We start from the raw sequence: 14,226 nt of genomic DNA, 5'->3' as shown, positions 1-14,226 counted from the left end.
TTACCTGAAGTGAGAATTCAGAGAAACTTCTTACCCCTTGTAAAAATTTTTTAACAATTCCTGATTCGCAGGAATTGGCGGGGGAAGTACAAAGAAGTGCCATTTACTTTCTACTCGGTTCCATATACCATTTCCTCAATTCCTTAATTCCCAGTCCCTAAAATCATCCCTTTTCCTTTACCAGTTTGGGCTACTAGAAGCCATGACAGCCTAACAGATGAGAGCCAGAGTGGTCAAGCTCTGATAACAGATGAGGAATAAATTTTGAAAATGTCTGGTCCATGGAACTATAAGGAGCACTGCATATCCTGTAACTATATTACCTTTTAGGCCGCTCGATATCTTATAGCCTACTTCTCCTCTGGGAGAACCTGGAAAACTACCAGGAGTTTCCTGCCCACATGGGACAGCCTCAAAAGGTCCCCATGGTGTATTAATATGTCAAAACCAGTAACAAGCTGGGTCTTATTCTCCTGACCCTGAAAGAGCCTCCAACGCAGCATCGTTGGGAAGGATGAGTAAAGAGAGGCTTCTAAAATCTCAAGGCTAGGATGAATGGAGACGTTACTGAGACCGCTCGAGAAATTCGACGATCAACGGGATGATGATGATGATGATGATGATGATGATGATGATGATGATGATGATGATGATGATGATGATGATGATGAACTCCTGGGGCACGCTGCAAAGACCAGGCATGTTCTCCTCCACAAAGCTGTAAATCCAAATGATTTTCTCGTTGAAATGCTGCCGTGTGCTGTGGTGAATGCCCTGACACTCATTCCTCTCTAGGGAGTCAGTAAGCATGTGGGTTAACCTGAATACATAGCTAACTGAGTCACAACCTCGGGCACATATTTCAAAGAACGAATATGCAAACAGACTTTCAAAATGCCTCCATTTGCAAATTACTCTAGCTGGTTGATGTCACTAGGATAGAATTTGCTTTCCTGCTTGCTTGCTTGCTTGCTTGCTTTTCTGTTTTGGGGGTCACGCTGCTCTGTGTGTGCTCTGAGGGTTCTGGGTGCCGGGAATGAGACCCAGGCCCCCAAACACAAAGCATGCACCCGAACCCCTTGAGGTCTCTCTCCAGCCCAAAATACAATTTTTCATTGAGGGGGCAGTGATCTTTCTAGGTTTGTTGGAGTTGCCAGGTTGGAGATAGGACATTTGGTTCCAGACCATGGCACCAAGCAAATATACACATAAAAGGAAGCCACACAAATATTTTGGGTTTCTTGTACCTGAAATGTTGTGTTTATGCTATGAACTATATGCAAATATTATACAAAAAATTCCTTAATGAGAAGGGGAAAAAAAGACTCTTGAGAAATGCTAACCATCATCAGAGCCATCAGGAAGTCAGAATGTCTTTGTTAGTGCGAGGTCTTTTCTTCATGTTGAGGATGCGGTGGTGGCTGAAGGCTGGAGTGTCTGTGCAATTTCTTTAAAAAGAAGGCAATAGTGAAGTCTGATGTATTTATTTACTCCTTCAAGAAAGATTTCTCTGAGAGAAGAAGCCGGCCGCACTGGTAAGCCACTCAGCCGGAGAATGCTCCGGACCCAAGACCGGGCCAGCAACACCAGGGATCCATATGGAGGAGGTATGGCCAGTACACCTTCTCCAGATGGAGCCCCGGCGACACTGAGCAGCAACTAACGCGGCTCCGGGATGCGGGACTGGGACAGCTCCAAACTTCGCGGCCGCTAATGTGGCCATGCGACCTTTTCTGAAAAATGAAAACATACAATCTTTTGATGCCATCCAACATGTCTGCCTGTTGGAGGAAAACCTCCAAATAATGATAGTGAGATCCCTGTTGAAAATTGAATGTAATCAAAGTAAGGAAAGAGTAAAGTGAAAAATGTCTGCCACACAGGCAGAGGGGGAGTGGGAGAGGGGTATGCGGGGGTTTGGTGGTGGATCAAATATGAAAACTTTGTAACTGTATCTCAGTGATTGAATAAAAAATAAAATTTTAAAAAAAGAAAGATTTCTCTGTCACAGGAGACTGCTTTATTTTATCTGCAGTTGAACATACCTCAAAATTGGAGTCAATGCCCTCAATCTTTGCTGCTGCGTCAGCACTAAGGCCTAAATTCTTGGTTGTCATTTCTGCAGTGCCCCTGGGAGCTGCACCAGTGGACTTCATTGCAAGAAACCACTCTTCTCGCTCAGATGTAAGAAGCTGCTCCCCACCTGTTAGAGTCTGCCGCAGTCTGCAGCAATGTTGCACATCTTCAGGCTTTACTTCTCATTCGAGTTCTCTCACAATTTCCACCCGATTTGTAGATTTAATAATAATAAACTTGAAACATTGCAATTACCAAAATATAACAGACACAAAATAAGCACATGCTGTTGGGAAAGGTGCTAATAGACTTAACTAGACTTACTTAACCTTCAATTTGTTAAATAAAATAAATTATCTGTGCAATGCAAATAAAGTGAGGTATGCCTGCAATGTTCTGCTTTAATACCATCTCAAAGTTGCCACTCTCATGTTCCACCACCCCCAAATTCCTAAAATTATACACCAAAAAAGGATTTTTTTACACTGTTTTAAGTTTGTATGACTGGTCTCCTTGACTGTTTGGCTTCATATGTGACTCCTTCTGCAGACATGATTTTTATAACTTAGACAAAGACCCAGAGGGGCCACAGAGATAGTACAGCAGGTAAGGTACTTGCCTTGCAGGTGGCCAGTATGGGTTTGATCCCCAGCACCCCATATACCTCACAAGCACTGTCAGGAGTGACTCATGAGCACAGAGCCTGGAGTGGGCCCTGGGCACCGCCGGGTATGGTCCAATCCTCCACTCCCAGCCCCAGTTAAAAACAAAGAATATATATCCTTTTGTTTTTAATATTTTAGGTTTAAATAGAAAGCTAGCTTAGTTTCTAGTACAAATAGATACTAAGTAATCATCAACAATTTGTACATTAATAAATTTTCCAACTATTTGTACAAAAGTGGCTTAAAATTCAAGAAAAATGGAGTGGCTTACCATTTTTCACAGCTAGTCTTTTATACTATTCACTCAAAAATTTTTATAAAGTTATTTTTTCCGTGTCTCTCCAGGTATGTCAGAAAAGTCTCAGCAATAAATAGGAATAAATTAAGCTGTCCCCAAACCCCTCTTAGTAATGATTAACTAAGTTTTACTAAGAAAATAAATCTTCTTACCAAAGGTCCAAAGAGTTTCTCTACAAAAAAAATGAACAGTTCACTGGGCGGGGGCAGGGGGGTCATATGGATGGGGGGAACTGGGGACCTTTTGGAACACTCTGGGGACAGTGCTGGAAAATGTACACTGGAGTAGGATCAGGTGTTGGAATATTGTGTAGGATAACATTGGTTTGTCCTTCCTCCCTTGCCAAAAAGAGTTTAAGTTTAAGTGCTCTGGAGACACTCCCATTCCTTTATTTATCTGTAAAACTCTTCTCTGCACCCTCCTTCCCAACCAGTTAATCACCTTTTCCCTAATCAGATTCTGTTATCTTGTAAGATCAGATCCTTCTAAGGACTCTGAACTTGTTAGTGTCTTTTGCATAGTTTACCTTAAAGCAATGTCCTTTCTGTATGGACACAGGAAGACAGTTAATAATATGCTTTGTAACTTGGGAGTTGATTGACTCCAATAATATTTACTCCTGGGCATCTGTTTTCTCAACTCAGTTGCCCTTAGTTCCTAACACCCCAAAAGCAGGGTCCCGACGAGGGACAGAATGGACCCAGGCAAGCTGTGGAGGGACAGAATGGACCCAGGGCAAGCTGTGAGCTACCCTGGCATGGAAATGGGCCAGGCCAAAGCGCCACAATACTCAACTATAAGATGAGGGCATGATCATGGACAATACTGTCATGATTCAAAGGTAACGATGAGACTAGGACTCTGCTGGGGTTAGGAAGATTAACCTGGCCTGAGGACTATGGTCTGGAATGTATAGTGAGATGTCTTCAGGAAAAACCAAGCTTTATCTCTTACTGTGCTCATACAGAATGACATTTCCAGGAATATTAGAAGTAGATTTACTACAACTATGTAAGTGGATTACTAGCTGAGGAAAGGAGAAATCAACACACCCTTGTTTGGATCCCACCCTTGAGTGGATCTCCTAGTAATCTTCTTGGTGAGATTTTGTTAATCTCCTCAGAAATGGTCTTACCCTTCTTTGTTGATTTGTTAATGTTCAACCCACCTTTGTGTTACTGCCCTATGTAATTTGCTATATAAACTGAGACTGAAGGAGAAGATGCGGGCACGGAGAGGAGACAGAGGAAGAAGACAGAAGAGACAGAGAAGGAGACACACGAGAGGACACAAGAGAAGAACGGGGAAGACACAGAAGTAGAGGGAAGAGACAAAAGTGGGGGAACACACAGGAGAGAGAGAGAGAAAGAGAGAAGCAGAACGGGAATTGGAATAAACTGCAACTGATACCGACCAGCCTGGCCCTCATTCCTTCCTTCGCCTGCCTTGTCATCGCCATCAACCTTCCCAGGGTGGGAGAAGTAGCTGGAGACTACCGAACGCAGGCGGCGGAAGAGATAGAGTGCTGCTGCCCTGTGCCCGGTTTAGTGCCCCTTCCCTTTTTGTGTGTGCACACACAACACCGTATGACAGAAACCTAAGCATGAACAACGTTGTAAGGGTCTATCTCACAGTGACTTAATTTAAAAAAAAATCAAAAATGAAACAAAAAAATCAATATTGGCAAAGTAAAAAAAATTTTAAAAGTAGGTGAAAGACATGTACAAAGAAAACAACAAAACACTAAAAGAAAGAGGACATAAGGAAATGGAAATACATCCCTTGCTCATGAATTGGAAGGTTTAACATAATCAAAAAGGCAATATTTCCCAAATATTATACAAATTCAATGCACTCCCTATAAGGATACCTATGACAACTTTTCAAAGATATAATTCAAACACTTCTGAAATTAATACATAACAATAAGTCTCCCCCCCCACCCCAATGGCTAAAGCGATCCTTGGTACAAAGAAGATGAGAGGCATTGCTTTCCAAACTTCAAACTACTACAATGCAGTAGTAATTAAAACAGGATGGTGCTGGGAAAAGAATAGACTCTCAGATCAGTGAAACAGAACTGAAAATCCAGAGACGGATCTTCAGGTATATGATCAGTTAATCTTTGATAAAGGAGCAAAAATTATGAAGTGGAACAAGAAAAACCTCTTCAACAAGTGATGTTGGACAAACTGGTTGGTCACATGCAAAAGAAAAAAAAAATAAATTCAGACCCCTTTTAATGCCATGCACAACAGTCATAAAAATGAATTAAAGACCTCAAAATAAACAGTTCAAACTTTTTTAAATGTATTTTTAGTTAAGAGTTACCCACAAATAAAACTTTTTTTTTTTGCTTGTTTTGTTTTGTTTTGTTTTGAGGTCATCCCAGCCATGCTCAGGGCTAACTCATGGCTCTATGTTCAGGGATTACTGCTGGCAGGGCTCAGGGGACCATATGGGATGCCTGGGATTGAACTACGGTCAGCTCACATGCAAAGCAGGAGCCCTTCCCTGCTGTTCGGCTGCTCTAGCCTCTAATAGAGCTTCTAGTTTCAGCAACCACCACTTGACTTTGTGAAAGAAATCATATATAATTTTTCTAAATCCTCTAAGAGTAACAGAAACTTTAAGAACCCTATGACAAACTACTAACTCTGCAATTTAATATATTTAATAAGAATACTTCACAAGGGGCTGGAGTGATAGCACAGCGGGTAGGGCGTTTGCCTTGCATGCGGCCGACCCGGGTTCAAATCCCAGCATCCCATATGGTCCCCTGAGCACTGCCAGGAGTAATTCCTGAGTGCAGAGCCAGGAGTAACCCCTGTGCATTGCCAGGTGTGACCCAAAAACCAACCAAAAAAAAAAAAAAGAATACTTCACAATACTTAAATGAAATGATTACAAATTATAATTCCTGTTCAAATTACATGTGATCAACTAAAACCCAGCACAAGGCTTTACAAACCTCTGCTGTGAAACAGAAATGTTCTTTATTCAGAAAACTATTCTGTGAAGAGAATTTCATGACCCACAGGAAATAAGTACTGCTATAGACTTTTTAGATACTAAAGTGATAAATTGGGACATTAGCAAATACAGAATATCATGTTTTATAGTGTTCCATTGCAACTATTTCAAATTTCAAAACGTTTTGACCATGTTGAGATGGTACTGATGGCTGTCTTTTATTCTTAGCAAAGAAATTTAATCCTGAAACCTCTTATCCACTGTCACTGCCACTGTCATTCCATTGCTCATCGATTTGCTCGAGCGGGCACCAGTAACATCTCCATTGTGAGACTTGCTGTTACTGTTTTTGGCATATCGAATACACCACGGGTAGTTTGCCAGGCTCTGGCTTGCGGGCGAGATACTCTCAGTAGCTTGCCAGGCTCTCCGAGAGGGGCGGAGGAATTGAACCTGGGTTGGCCGCATGCAAGGCAAATGCCCTACCTGCTGTGCTATCACTCCAGCATCTCTTATCCACAGTTGAATTTAATAAATCTTACCAGGTAATTGCCAATCTTCATCTAGATCTATTATCAAGTCCTGGAAGAATGTCTTTATCCCCTTGATAAAGTTATGTCTCTTCATTCAAGAAAAAATTGGAAGCATAAACATATAAAGGAGATGACAAATAGTGATCATTCGAAGAAAGGAATTTAGCATGACAAACAGAATGCCTACACTGTAATTATGGATAACTATCTTAGCAAAGCATGTCACAACTACTTTTAAACCTATGTGGGAGGTGCCCTAAAACCTATTTGATCTACTCCTTAAACTTTAACTCTAGAATGAACATAATTCCAAATTATGAAATTTCAGACGAAACCTAGTGTAAATTAAAAACATTAGCTACCCACCTCGCATTTTAAAGTGCTATCTTGCTGTGATATATATACTCTAAGAAGTTGTGATTGGGTACTGCATTTGGCAGATGTCATGAGCAGGTGCTATGTGCCAAATACTAAATGGAACTGAGGACAAACCTGTATTGGGGGTGGGGGTGTTGGGCCAACCTAGCCATGCTCAGGGGCTTCTCCCAGCTCAATGTTCAGGGGTCACTCCCAGCAGTTCCCAAGACAGGACATGGATCCTGGGCCTCTGTCTGCAAAGCATGCTAAAGTTTCAGCCCCTTGAGCTCCCTCTCTTGCCCCCAAATGTGACTTTTTAATTTAATTTTTGGCTTCAGAGAATTTATCATTTAGAGATTAGCTTCTTAAAGTGTGGATTGTATAACTGAACGTGGGGGTGGGGGTTGTAAAAAATCTATCAACAGCATAAACCAAAAAATTCAATCAAATCAACTGTGCAATGACTAAGGAGTGTTTCTGCAAGCATTGGCCTGTGTTGCATTTCTCAGGCAATGGGGGTCATGGATGAGAAATGTTTAAAAATCTCCAGCCTACAGATATTCTCACTAATCTGTGGTATATAGAATAACATGCCAAGGGAATGAGGTATCAAAGGTGGGCAAACCATTCATCCTGGACTGCAGCAATGAAAATGCCAGGGAGAGGGAAATGGAAGGGAAAGGGAGAGCAGGGCGAGACGGAATGGAGGTTAGGAACAGGGTCAAGGGCCAGGGCTTGGGCTCGTCTAGGGGTAGAGACAAGGTACTTGTACAAATCTAACCCACTAGAGTGAGCCAGGGCAATTGTAAGTACAAACTACAATCACTAAACAAAAAAATGTGCCTGGGCTGGAGACATAATCCAGTGGATAGGGTACTTGTGCGCATGTTACCACCATTCTATTCTATTCCAGGCACATCACATGGCTCCCTGGGCACTGGAAGGTGTGATCCCTGAGCACAGAGCCAGGGGTAAGCCTTAAGCACTGGCAGGTGTGGCCCAGTCTCCCCATCTCACCCCACCCCCAAAAATAGCATGTCAGGGAGACAGATTGGGCGGGTAGAAGAGGAAACCTGGGGTCTTTCGTAGAAGGATGCTGACCAAAAGTAGAGTAAGTGGAACACTGTATGCCTGCAACTCTAGTCAACAACTCTGTAGCTCACAGTACCTGGATTTAAAGATACAGAGGCGGATGTACAATTAAAAAAAAGAAAAAGTAACAGAGAGAAGCCCTGATGTAGAGAGGGTGACAGGACTTAAAAAACAATAAGCACATGTAAGACACCTAAGTCACAATTTCTTTCCTGTTTGTATTGCATCTCAACAGACGACCTCAAGTTGTTTTAGACAGATGTAGTTTAGAGACAGTAGTACAAAATGCTGAGGTACGGGGAAATGGCTCAGGGCTGGAAGGCAGGCATGGAGGGCACCAGCTCCATCTAGCCTGGTCCCGGGAACAGTACCAGAGGAGACCCCTTGAGCAGTGTAACCCATAATTAAAAATTTTTAAATTGTTCACATGCATCTTGACAAGATAACTTCTAACCACAGGGTGAGGACCATCAGTAATTTGACTCATGGCGACAACAACAAAAATCTGATGGTAGGAAACACACAAAACTTTCAAAAGAAAACAATTTTTTTTTTTTTGCTTTGTTTTTGGGCCACACATGGCGGTGCTCAGAGTTTGTTCCTAGCTTTGCACTCAGAGACCAAACGGGATACCCACGCTAGGTAAATGCCCTACCGATGCACTTTCACTCTGGACCTTCGACTGAATTTTATTTTTTTGTTTTAGGGCCATACCCTGCGGTACCCAGTCCTGGCTCATTACTCCTGGCGGAAGACCGGGGACCATATGCAATGCTGGGGCTCGAACCTTGGTCGGCCGTTTAGCTACGGCTCCAGACCCTGAACTTTCTTGTCCTAAACATAACGTGGAAAACACCAGTGCTCCAGCGTGCATTGTTACTTCGATTAACTTATCCTCCGGGGAATAAGGATTTCTAATGAACTTCATGTCTAGCTGGCGCCAATCGACATTCAAATTAACTTTCCGGAGTGAACAGTTCCCAGGCACAGCTCATCTGCCTGGCGGCTAAAGTGTTACTGTTGGGGGCTGGGGGCAGGATACAAAGTATTTAAGGCACCTACTCCTTAGCAATGCTAGTTCCTTCCCACCCTCGCCCGCGCGCAGACTCCCCGCCCGAGCCGAGCAGGACAAGGGCCCCGGCGAGCTCCGCTCCCGGCCCCGACTCCAGCCTCGCAGGATTCGCACCAAACCGCCGGAGTCCCGCTACTGCCCCACCAGCCCCAGATATTGACGCTCAAAGGCCACTTCCTGCGGCCTTTTTGGCTCTGGGGCACCCCTTGGGAGGGCCGGAAGCGCTCGGGGCCCTTGGGAACGGGAACCCCGCGGACGCGGCCCGGCCGGGCTCGGCTCTCCGGGGAGGCGGCGGCCCCCCTCAGCCCCAGGGACCGGCCCGCCCCGCCGCCACTTTCACTTCCCAAGCCGCACCCCCAGGGCAGCTGGACCCCCCCACCCCCGCGCCCACCTGCCGCTTCCGGTTCCCACCCCGCCCCCCAGAGTGCGGCCCCTCTGCCCTCAGGGATGCGACCCCCGCCCCGTCTCTTTGGGGGGACCCGGCCCAGGGTCCTGAGGTGGGACCCCCGCCCCGTCTCTTTGGGGGGACCCGGCCCAGGGTCCTGAGGGACCCCCGCCCCGGCTCCGTCGGGGGGCGCGGAGGGTCCTCCGGCGTGGGGTCTGCGGGCCGCGCCCCCGCAGCCGGACCCCGGGCGCCCCATCCTCCCACGCAGTGAACCCTCGTGGCCCCGGCCGCCCCGTCGGACCCCGACCCGGGTGTCCCCCGCGCCCCAAGAGCGACACGCCCTCTCACCGGCCGCCCCCGCCCGTCCGCCCGCCCGCCCGGCACGCGGCCGCGCCGGCCGCCCCCGTGCCCGCCCTCCCCCCGCGCTTCCGGGCCCGCCCCTTCCTCCCGGCAGCGCCCGCGCCCCTTCCCGTGCGCGCTTCCGCCCCCGCCGCCCGGCGCGCCTCGCGATTGGCCGCGGGCGCCGGCGGCCGGGCGGCCAATGGGCGGGCGGCGCCGGCGCGGTGGGCGTGGCGCGGCCGGGCCCAGAGCGAGGCTGCCGCCCTGGGCCGGAGCACATTCCGCCGCCGTTGCCGCCGCCCGGGCCGCGGGGTCTCGGCCGGAGCCGCCGTCGCGCCGGGGCAGGGCGCGGGGGGCGCAGCGGGCAGGCGGGGGGCGCGGGCGAGCGGGGGCGGCGGCGGGCGCGGGCGGGCGCGGGCGGCGGCCGGGTGCCGGGCGTGGCGGCGCGGCGCGGCGGTCGGGGCGGATCCCGGGCCCGGGCGGGGCGGTCGGCGCCGGCCCGGCCATGGCGGACAGCGAGAAGCTGGACAACCAACGGCTCAAGAATTTCAAGAACAAAGGCCGCGACCTGGAGGTAGGCGGCGGGCGGGCCCGGCGGGCGGGGCGGGCGGCCGGCTGCGGCCTAGGCCCGGCGGGGGGACCCGGCCCCGGCCCCGGACCCCGGACCCGGCCCGGCACGGCCCGGCCCGGCCGCTGCGCCCGCCCGCCGCGACTCGGGCGAGGGGCCGCGGCGGGACCCCGGGGAGCTCGGAGCGCCGGAGGCCCCGGGCGGGCGGGCCTGTGCGTGTGTGAGTGTGTGTCTGATTCTGTGTGTGTCTGTGTTTCTGTGTGTGTATGTTTCTGCGTGCGTCTGTGTCTGTGTTTTTGTGTGTCCGTGTCTGTGTGTCTGTGTCTATGTGTTGTGTGTTTCCATGTGTGTTTCTGTGTCTCTCTGTGTTTCTATGTGTCTGTGTGTGTGTGTGTGTGTATGTGTGTGTGTGTGTGTGTGTGTGTCGGGTCGCCTTCTGCACTGCTCCGCGCCTTGCTGCAGCGGAACCGAGGTGGCTCAGAGGGCCGGTGGCCCGGGGTGCGGCGTGTGTCGGCGTGAGTGCTGCACTGCCCCCCGCGACCCCTGCAGCCCTGGCCGCCGGCGGCCGCCCCCGGCCCCTGGGGGAGCGTCTCTCCGCCCGGGGTCGCCGCTGGGAGTGTGTAGGGGGGGGCGTGAGTGACCCGAGCGTGACCGCTGAGAAATCGGCAGGTGCCGTCGCAGCCGCCCCCCCACCCCGGTTCCTGGGAGCCTTTTCCCTTCCGCGGCTTCGAGAGACGGAGCTCACGTGTCCTGCGATCGGCTTGAAAGTGTCTCTGGGTGTTTCCGCCCCGCCGGCCGGGGGCGTTTCCCAGCCCTGCCCCTGAGTCCAGACGCACCAGCCCCTCCGGGGGTGGCTCCGCGGGGCGCGGGAATGGCCCCCCCCTTTGTACCGAGAGTGCCCCCCTGCTGCAGCCCGCCCGTCCTGCGGGTCCCTGGGGCTTTGGGGACGGCGCGGTGCCGCCCGGCCTCCGCACACGTGTGCTCCATGTGGACCTGTACTCCCCCTTCTCTGCTGACACACTCAGACGCGGAGTTCCTAGGTCACATGGTAGCTCCCTGTGTCACCTTTTTGGGGATTGCAAAACTTCTCTGAAGCGATCCTTTTGACTTTTCCCTTTGCTGCATGCATGTAGAGCTCTTTTTTCACTTCGGATAGATGGAAGAGGTGCCTCTGTGACAGTACAGTATTGGTGATAAGTCACTTTTAAAATTAACGACAGATACACCGCAGCCGAATGTTTTGGACTTCATGATGTGTATGGGTCACCCCCTTTGACTTGGATAACCCTGTGAGCACTTGAACAACAGTTTGCACTTTTCAGTAGGAGAAAAGAAAATCATGATGCTAACGGAAGGTCCCCTGTCCTCACCAAGTCAGACATGGCTCGAATGAGGCAAAGCACCTTTGTTATGTTAGATGGCACTGGAGTGGCCTGTTGTGTTTCCTTCCTAAGTGCACTTAGGTCTGGGCCCCTCAGAGCTGACACCCCTTTCCTCCGGCCAAAGGGGACTGCTGTGTGCTGCAGCAGATCCTAAGAAACTCTACTGCTTGGTTTCTAACATTATCTGTTTTTCTTTTCCTACTTCGTTTTCCAACTCCAGTTTGTATTTTACCCTTTCGGCATAGCTGCTCTTGGACCAGCGCCACTTTAGGTGCTCAATAGCCACTTTTAGCTGGTGACTATCTCGCTGGACAATACAGACACACAGGAGAGCGTTTAGCGAGATCTTTAGAGCATTTTCCTGTTCTTCCATCTTTTGATTGAAAATTATGAATAGTGTCGGGGCTGGAGCGATAGCACAGCGGGGAGGGCGTTTGTCTTGCACGCGGCCAACCTGGATTCGAATCCCAGCATCCCATATGGTCCCCTGAGCACGGCCAGGGGTAATTCCTGAGTGCAGAGCCAGGAGTAACCCCTGTGCAACGCCAGGTGTGACCCAAAAAGAAAAAAAAAAAAGAAAATTATGAATAGTGTCAAGTCCAAGAGCTTAATTTTGTGACCTTGGGAGCACCAGTGGTAAAGGCGGAGGCACCGAACGTCTGCTTCTCGAGCACTGTGAAGATTGATATATTACTCTTAGGGGTGCCTGGCAATCCCAGAGCGTTTCATTACTGTCGGCTTCACTGCTTGGAGCTGTTTGGGGAAGGGGAGGGGCTCAAATATGATACCCTATAACTGATTCGCCCTTGCCTGCAGTTGCCTCTTTGATTTTTCTCGACTTAGAGTGCATTTACAATTAAATGGTGCAAGTTTTTTAAGTAGTTCCTAATTGATAGACAGTTTGGGCTCAGTACGTTAGTGGCCCTTCAAGTCTGGGTTGAAACCGATTCATGGCTTTCAACATGATATTCACATTTCTCTCATATTACCATTCTGGCTCCTCCAAAATGTGGTCGTGCTAACTTCTTGAGGAACAAAGGCATCAGGAAAGCGGTAGGTCAGGAAACTGTCAGATGATACTTGGGGCTTGGCTGCCGGGTGCCACGCTAGAGGATCGGCATTATTAGCTGGAGAAGAGTAACCATAGAGTCTAGCAGGCGACACGAGAAACGCCAGGGATCAGGCCTCAAAATTATACACTCTGAATAAACAAATCGTTGATAAGAGTAGGAAGAATTATCTTTATATAGATTTTCCGATAAACTTGCATAACTATTAGAGATAGTGAGACTGTCTAGACTCAGAACTGTGTTAGAAAAACCTACTGATTAAATTATTTTTAAGAAAGAATTACCCTACCACTACAAAAGAATATTTAAATATGTCAAAGCTGAAAAATGATTATCCACCTAGAAAATAAGCTTGGACTTTAAAAAGAGTAGTTCTTTGGTTTGGCAAGTTAAATGAACTGTTTGTTGTTTAGAAATGGCCTTGGTGATCTGTTCAGCTGTAGAGTGAAAGGCATTGGTAGCTTTTAGCGACTGACCTCTCTCATTATGAATCTTGGAACATATTTACTGTACTTAAAATAACTGCTGTCTAATTTTTCATATAAAGTCCCGAGCATGTGATCATGCAAAATACCTGATTGAAGTCTTGTTGGAAATTAAATAATTGTTTTTGTGTTTCCTGCCAGCTTTTCTGCTTTACAAGGCAATCAACTTAAGATTACTTCATTGACAATTTTCTTAGAGATAACAAGATATCTATTTTAATCGTCCCTTGTATTTCAGTTGAATGTACAATGCATACTGGGTAGAGTTGTAGGAATGAGTGAGCTTTAAAAAAAGGAACTACCGGGGCTGGAGCGATAGCACAGCGGGGAGGGGGTAGGGCGTTTACCTTGCACGCGGCCGATCCGGGTTTGAATCCCAGCATTCCATATGGTCCCCTGAGCACTGCCAGAGGTAATTCCTGAGTGAAGAGCCAGGAATAACCCCTGTGCATCGCCAGGTGTGACCCAAAAAGAAAAAAGAAAAAAGGGGGGAAAAAAGGAACTACCTTGGAAGAAATGCACATTCTATTTTGTTTCACACACTTTTAAACTTGGATCACTAATAACTGCTATTATTACAACACAGCATACGTAATGGTTGTAGGTTCTTACAAGCCTTGGGGCTCAAGACCTTTTTTTATTGTTAAACATTGATGGGGGCTACTCCTGGCTCTGCACTCAGGAGTTGTAGCAGTGCCCAGGAGATTGTATGGGATGCCAGGGATCAAACCCGTATCAGCCACATGCAAGGCAAGCACCCTACCCACTGTACTATGGATCCAGTGCCTAGGAGCTTTCTTTGTGGGTTTCTATACATTAAAGTTACTATTTTAGAAATTAAAACTAAGGAATTAAAACTAAGGTTTAAAAAATATTAGCTAATAAAAATAATAAATCTATTTTATGTTAACCTTTTAAGGTGTAACTTTTT

At 48.0% G+C, this 14,226-nt stretch overlaps 1 protein-coding gene across 1 annotated transcript in view; it reads left to right on the top strand.

Moving 5' to 3' along the window:
• Window positions 1-10,205: 10,205 nt before the first annotated feature.
• Window positions 10,206-14,226, top strand: part of KPNA4 (karyopherin subunit alpha 4) — a 48,008-nt gene continuing 43,987 nt past the window's right edge. The window contains exon 1 of the mRNA XM_055126339.1: window positions 10,206-10,364. Coding sequence (XP_054982314.1) covers window positions 10,296-10,364 — 69 coding nt within the window. The 5' untranslated portion in view covers window positions 10,206-10,295. The remainder of the gene's footprint in view (window positions 10,365-14,226) is intronic.

This window comes from Sorex araneus, chromosome 2 (genome assembly GCF_027595985.1).
Source record: "Sorex araneus isolate mSorAra2 chromosome 2, mSorAra2.pri, whole genome shotgun sequence".
Taxonomy (NCBI): Eukaryota; Metazoa; Chordata; class Mammalia; order Eulipotyphla; family Soricidae; genus Sorex; species Sorex araneus.
The sequence above is the reverse complement of the archived record's forward strand: the minus strand, read 5'-3'. Positions and strand labels throughout refer to the sequence as shown.